This window comes from Dipodomys ordii, unplaced genomic scaffold, assembly GCF_000151885.1.
Source record: "Dipodomys ordii isolate 6190 unplaced genomic scaffold, Dord_2.0 Scaffold66, whole genome shotgun sequence".
NCBI lineage: Eukaryota > Metazoa > Chordata > Mammalia > Rodentia > Heteromyidae > Dipodomys > Dipodomys ordii.
In genome coordinates this window covers 4,190,151-4,197,572 of record NW_012267282.1, presented here as the reverse complement: position 1 = coordinate 4,197,572, position 7,422 = coordinate 4,190,151, and the positions used below count along the sequence as shown (strand labels likewise).

The following is a 7,422-nucleotide window of genomic DNA, read 5'->3' as shown; positions in this document are numbered from 1 at the left end:
CAAGACTAGCCGAGGAGAGACGCACCTCACTAGCAAAGAATGACAGTGCTAGGACAAGTGAGGTACCATCCGAGGATGCCAAGGGCGTGCCCAGAGCTGCCCCACCGGTCTGAGCAGTTGGGTGACAAGGGCTCGAGATTTCTCCTTCGCCTTGGCACGCTCTGCAGGGGGTGAGGATGATGGTAGAGTGGACACCCAAGACACTGGATCTCTGCCCTTCCCCCAGTGCCTCATGCCCACCTCAGGAGGAGCTATGGCTGCACTCTCTCCACTGGACAGTTGTGCCAATGGAGGCCTAGGACCCACTGCCTCACTCAGGGCATTATGGGAGAGCAGACCACCTGACTCCACCTACTGCCTACCCTGGGAGGCACACTGTGCAAATGGGCAAATCTGGAGTGCACTGGTCTTCGGGGGACATCGATTTCAAGAGGAAGAACTAAGAAGGATCAGCTGGATCACAGGAGACAAGCCCTTTCTGGTCTTGCCCCCCACAAGACTTTGGGGATCTATGTTGTTCCAAGTTCCAGAGCTACCTAGGCCTCATCAGAGGTGGCAAGTGTGCCCACCTCCTCACCAGGCATCATTGTTCTTCCTCTGTCTTCTTAAACGTAGCCAAGGCTTCCTCCAGCACACCGTCAGGATCTAGGAGTTTGATCTGGAGGGAAGTGGCAGGGCTATCTTGAAGGGGATAGCCTACCTACAAACAGAACTTCCTCCCTCCCTTCCCTGGCGGGGTGGCAAGGCCGGGGGGAGGGGTGCTAGTTCTTTCTTCCTGGGGGTCCTTCAGGGCCCTGGGAAGCCACCCACCTCAGGAATGGGGAACTGGGTGGGCTCAGGAGCCTCTTCCCGGCCAAAGTCGATCATGGTGCCACACTTAGCCACATCATCCACCCAGAAGCCTTCGAACAGCTGGCCATGATCCAGGTGAAAGAAACGCCCAGGCCCATTCTTCATGCCTCTCTCCCAGAAGCCCTCGAAGCGGTTCCCATTCTCTGAGGAAAAGATAGGGACATAAGTGCTGGGCACACTAAACCAGCCGGGACTGACATGCTGGGCATCTACCAGGTCTCCTTTGTGTGCTAGCTGGTGAGATGGTCCTTGCTTGTAAGGCCTGTCCTTGTCAGTCTCCACTGGAAACATAAACCTCATCCAATCTCCCCATCACCCCAGAAGCCAAGTTTTTTTCTTTTCTTTTTTTGTCAGTCATGGGGCTTGAACTCTGGGCTTGGGCGCTGTCCCTGAGCTCTTCAGCTCAAGGCCAGCGCTCTACCGCTTGAGCCACAGTGCCACTTCTGGTTTTCTAGTGGTTTATTGGAGATAAGAGTCTCATGGACTTACCTGCACAGGCTGGCTTTGAACCTCGATCCTCAAGTCTCAGCCTCCTGAGTAGCTAGGATTACAGGTGTGAGCCACCGGCGCCCGGCTCATTTCATTTTATCGTGGGTCCTTGAGCCTGCCAGGCAAGTGTTCTACCACTAAGCCACACTCCCAGCGCCCCCCCCCCAGCTCCTCTTTCTTCAAAAGTCACCTCCTCAAGGAGGCATTCTTTGATTTCTCTGACCTTAGTCAGTGGACCCTACCTCCAACTCCTTTATTATACTTTTCTGTTTTCTAGCAATTCTATAGCTTTTTCTTTTTTAAGACAGGCCCACATTCATGCCTCTACCTTTCTTGTGTAGGGATTATCAGCATGTACTATTGAAGCAGGACTCCTTGGAATTTTTTGACCATGTCTGAGAGCCTGGATGACGTTGTTTTCCTGTGCCTCAGACAGTACAATCATGATGATGAAAACATCGGATTTCTAGGATTGTTGTAGCTTGACTAGGGTCGGTGTGATGGCTATTAGGACTGTAAGAAATTCTTCTGTTTTTGTTTCTTGTCAGTCATGGGGCTTGAACTCCTGGGGCCTGAGTGCTGTGCCTGATCTTATTGCTCAAGGCTAGCACTCTACTTCTTTGAACCACAGACCACTTCTGGTGTCTGGTTTTCTGGTGGTTCATTGGAGATAAATCTCACAGAGACTTTTCTGCCTGAGCTGGCTTTGAACCGAGATCCTCAGATCTCAGCCTCCTGAGTAGCTAGGATGACAGGCTTGAGCCACCAGCGCCCTGCTTGATTAGAGCATTTTTACTGCTCATGGAGAATGGCTGCACCATAGCCATGCCTGCCAACAAGTGTGGTCTCCAGAGGCGTGGGGGAGGTGGGGAGCGGGCTAACAGAGGAGCTGGGATGGGCGGGGCGATCAGGGATAGAGGGCATGGCCTGCAGAAGGGGTGGGCGTGGCCTTCTGGTGGGCGGGGCACTTACTGTGTCGCAGCATGCCCTCCCCTTCGTGCTTGTCCTTGCTCCACTGGCCCTCGTAGATGTCGCCGTTGCCGTAGTACATGCGGCCCCACCCGCTGCGCTGGTTGTCACACCACTCACCCTCATAGTACTCATTGGGGCCAAAAAACTGAATTCCATAGCCCTGAAAAGCACGAAGGCGCCCTGTTCAGGGCCTCCTGCACCCCCAGGAGGGCCGATCTCCCCGGGCTCCGCCCCACTTCACCCCCAACCCCCCACCCTCCTGAGCCTCCATCTGCCCTCCATCTGCACCATCCGTCTGCTACAGCCCCCATCCAGGGTGTGTGTGTGTGTGTGTGTGGTGCACTGGGGCTTAAACTCAGGGCATCTAAGTTTGCTGAGCAACTTGCTCTACCACTTGAGCTATGCCCCCAACCCTTTTTGACTTTATTTTTCCTACAGAATCTGCATTTCTGCCAGAGGCTAGACACAGACTGACATCCTTCCCTCTACCTATGCTTCCCAAGTCGTAGGGATTACAAGCATTGATGGTACCTGGCTCAGAAGGCTCTTTTGTTGGTGGTGGTGGTGGTCGTGGATCTTGAACTCTGGGCCTGGGCACCGTCCTTGAGCTCTTCAGCTCAAGGCTAGTGCTCTACCACTTGAGCCACAGCACCACTTCCAGCTTTTTCTGTTTATGTGGTGCTGAGGAATCAAACCCAGGGCCTCAGGCATGCAAAGCAAGCACTCTACCACTGAGCCACCTTCCAGCCCCTCAGAAGGATCTTTAATGGCTCCAGTGGTCACATTTGCCTCTGACACATATCTAACTCTGATTTGACCCTGCTGTGGTCATGTTGTCTCTGAGTTCCCACACTGGGTGACCATCACCGGGAATCAGGGACTGCTGAAGATCACACCTCTGGCAGGATCAGTTTAGGAGCCCTAATCTACTCCTCAATATCCTGACCCCCAACTGAGTCCCGAAGCCCCCACTACTTTCCTCCTTCCATCCTTCCCTCCCTCCAAACAGCATTTTGCTGTTCAGCTGCTTGATATCTCATTGCTATTTGCCACCAATCCTCCTTTTACTATTTCTCCCTGGCTAACTCCTAGGATATTTTAGGGTCACTTCCTACAGGAAGCCAGCCCTATAATCTTTAGGCTGTCCTTAATGACATTTCTTTGGATACTACGGGAAAACTACTATCGTAATAACACATTATATTAGTGTGGGATCAATTTTCCCACTGGCTGATAAATAATTTGGCAGCAAAACACAAGAAATCTTGGGCTCAGCTGCATGCCAGCTGGGTGACTCCAGGGCAAGTACTTCATCTCTGAGAGCTTGCTTTTATAGCCATAAAATGGGACAGGGATGATGCTAAATTGTTGTAAAAGTTAATTCAAGTATCACATGCGCATTCTGGGCACACAACAGAAACTGCTCAGAAGCAATACAGTTATTCTTCTCAGTCTGGGTGGACAAGGGTAAGGCTTCATCCAAGTGGGTAAGAGTAACTTGAGGGGATCTTTGCTTAACATAGGTGTTTGGGGACTAGGACCTGCCTCTGGCTGGCTTCAACTCTCTCCCTTCCTCTCTTGTTCTTTTTTTTTTTTTTTTGAGTCCGGTTGTGGGGCCTGAACTCTGGGCCTGGGCGCTGTCCCTCAGCTCTTCAGCTCAAGGCTAGAGCTCTACCACTTGAGCCACAGCACCACTTCTGGCTTTTTTCTTTTATCTTATGTGGTGCTGAGGAATCGAACCCAGGGCTTCAGGCATGCAAGGCAAGCGCTCTGCCACTGAGCCACCTTCCCAGCCCAGGATTTTGGTTTTTAAATTTTTAATTTTTTTTTTGGGGGGGAGGGACAGGGTCATGCTATATAGCCCAGGCTGGCCTGGAACTCACCCTTCTTGGTTTTCCCAGTGTTAGGATTATAAACTCTGCCAACCATGCCTGGCTACTTTCCCATTTACCCAATAGAAGGTGGGGTGGGGATGGGGGGTGCTTCTGGGAAAAGAAAGCCAGGAAATGAGGGAAGAGGGTGGAGGAGAACTCACTCCACAGCCTGCTGCCTTCTTGTGGCCATAGGTTACACGGGCTCCTCCCTGGGCCCCACTACTCTTGCTTCTTATTTCCTTGGTTTTGTTCTGAGAAGCCTTGACAATTCCTCCACCCTTCCTTTCCAACCTACCCCTAGGAGCTGGGCCTTCTAACACACATATGAATGTCTCCCTTACACACATTTAACATGGATGTACATTCTCTCTCTCTCTCTCTCTCTCTCTCTCTCTCTCCTTTTCTTGCTCCCTCCCTCCCTCCCTCCCTTCCTCCAGCAGAAACAGGCTGTCAACCCTGCCCCTGGAAGGGCATGCTGGGAAGAACTCACCGATTTCTTACCACCTATCCACCAACCACAGTAGACTCTCTTGTACTTTCCTGTCTCTGGATCTGGAAGGCTGAGGGTGCCATAGCCATTTCTCTTCCCCAATTTCCAGTCCCCTTCGTAGATGGCTCCATTCTTCTTCCAGACCTGTGTTCCTTTCCCTGGTGACACACAGAGGTGAGCCAACACCTCAGACACAGTCAGTTTAGGCTGGAGGCCAAGTTCCTGCCCAGGCCTCAGGGACCCCCTACAGGGGGTCTGAGCTCCATCTTTAGGAGCATTCCATAAAGAGCAATTTTCCAACCCACTGCCCTAAAGCCTGATATCAATTAGAAATCACCAAAAACACCACCCAGTAATCCTAACTACTCAGAAGGCTGACATCTGAAAATTGCAATTTTTTTTTTCTTTTTGCTCGTGGGGCCTGAATTCTGGGCCTGGGCGCTCTCAGTTCTTTTTTTTTTGGGTGGGTGGGGCGCGTTGGTCGTGGGGCTTGAACTCTGGGCTTGGGCACTATCCCTGCGCTCTTCAGCTCAAGGCCAGCGCTCTACCGCTTGAGCCACAGTGCCACTTCCGGTTTTCGAGTGGTTTATTGGAGATAAGAGTCTCAGGACTTTCCTGCACAGGCTGGCTTTGAACCTTGATCCTCAAGTCTCAGCTCCTGAGTAGCTAGGATTACAGGCCTGAGCCACCGGTGCCCAGCTTCATGTTCCTCAGTTCTTTAACTCAAGGCTAGAGCTCTTCCACTTGAGCCACAACACCACTTCTGGCTTTTTCTGCTTAGGTGGTGCTGAGGAATCGAACCCAGGGCCTCATGCATATAAGGCAAGCACTCTACCACTGAGCCACCTTCCCAGCCCCTGAGGATTGCAATTTGAAGCCAGTCCTGGCTAGAAAGTTTTAGAGACTTTCTAATTATCTCCAATTTTGAATTATCCAATTTTCTTAATTATCTCCAATTAAGCAACAACTACAAAAAAAAGCCAGAAGTGTAGCTGTGGTTCAAGTAGTAGAGTTCTAGCCTTGAGCAACAAATCTCAGGGGAAGGCCTGAGTTTAAGTTCCAAGACCAACATACATACACACACACACATACGTGTGTGTGTATATATATATATATATATATATATATACATACATACATACATATATATGTGTGTGTGTATGTATGTATATAGCTGGTGCCAGTGGCTCAAGCCTGTAATCCTAGCTACTCAGGAGGCTGAGATCTGAGGATCGCAGTTCAAAGCCAGCCCAGGCAGGAAAGTTCAAGACACTTATCTCCAATTAACCACAAAAAAAGAGAAGTGGAGCTGTGGGGAAAAGCTCAGGGACAGCGCCCAGGGCCTGAGTTCAAGCTCCACAACCCACAGAAAATAAGTCATTTCTTCTCCCTATGGCAACACTGAGAAAGGCATCACCACTGCCTCCAGCATTTTTTTGCACATCTGTAGAAACGGAATCTTGACCCTGGTTAGATAGGAGAGCATGTGACTGGGCTGGCTAGTCCGAGTCTTTTTCTTGGGAGACTGATGGATTGACTGATTGATTTGCAGTTCCAGGGAGGGGATCAAACTAGGGCCTCGAATGTATGTGCCAGACAAGCACTCTAGCACTGAGCTATAACCCCAGCTCTTGGATTTTTGTTGGGGCTTGAATTGTGGGCCTGGGCGCTGTCCCTCAGCTCTTTAGCTCAAAATGAGCACTCTACCACGTTAGCCACAGAGGCATTTCCGGTTTTCTGGTAGCTAATTGGAGATAAGAGTCTCATGGACTTTCCTGCCTGGGCTGGCTCTGAACTGTGATCCCCAGATCTCAGCCTCTAGGATGACAGCCATGAGCCACGAGTACCTGGCTTGGATTTTTAAAAAGTAAAGCCAGGCGGGGCTAGGAAGGTGGCTCAGTGGTAGAATGTTTTCTTTGCATGCATGAGGCCCTGGGTTCAATTCCCCAGCACCACATAAGCAGAAAAAAGCCAGAAGTGGTGCTGTGGCTCAAGGAGTAGAGCGCTAGTCTTGAGCTGAAGAGCTGAGGGACAGTGCCCAGGCCCAGAGTTCAAGACCCAGGACCAGCAAAAAAAAAAAAAGTAGAGCCAAGTGCTTGTGTCCCATTTCTTGGGGGGAGAAGGGGCATTTAAGCTTCCAATTAGCTCTGGGACCCTGCTTCTCTGGCCCTGTCACTAATGGCTCCAGCCCCTCACTGGCTGCCTCCTACTCCATCTGACCTCCAGCCCTGCTCACCATGTTTTTGGTTGTCCTTCCACTCGCCCACATAATAATCTCCATTCACAGCATACACCTTGTGCCGCGGTCCATTCCTAAGAGTCTTCTGGTCCCATTCCTTCCACAGTGGCTCTGACTTTTTTGGACATTTGGTGACTGGCATGTTGGCTGTTTCTGTGGGGCCAGAGGGTGCTGGCAGAAAGGTAAGAACATGAGGAGCTGAGTGTATCCCATGAAATGCTGGGATCCTGTGGGCTTCATGGAGAGGTGGCTGGGTTCAAGTGGGGTAAGTCCTGTGGGTGAGTCATGCATGTTCTGAGTCCCTGGGCCAGATGATCAGCCCTGGGTGGGAATCCTTTTGTGCTGGACTGATGATGATGATGACCCTGGCCTGGCCCTATCCTTGCCTGTTCCTGGGGCCTCTGTGCCAGGGGTCTGATGGCACAATTGCTTAGGAACCCGGGGAGACCAGAAGGAACCCAGGGTTTATGATGGCATTGGGGAGAAGCTGGTTCCATAGGTTTCAT

At 51.1% G+C, this 7,422-nt stretch overlaps 1 protein-coding gene across 1 annotated transcript; it reads right to left on the bottom strand.

The window, feature by feature from the left end:
• Nucleotides 1–583: 583 nt before the first annotated feature.
• On the bottom strand, nucleotides 584–7,058 carry Morn3 (MORN repeat containing 3). Its single transcript, XM_013023077.1, has 5 exons — nucleotides 6,914–7,058; nucleotides 4,678–4,835; nucleotides 2,314–2,473; nucleotides 811–995; nucleotides 584–658 (listed from the first exon to the last, which is right to left on the bottom strand). Exons 1-5 carry the CDS (start codon nucleotides 7,056–7,058, stop codon nucleotides 584–586), a joined length of 723 nt encoding a protein of 240 aa, XP_012878531.1.
• Between the last annotated feature and the right edge of the window lie 364 nt (nucleotides 7,059–7,422).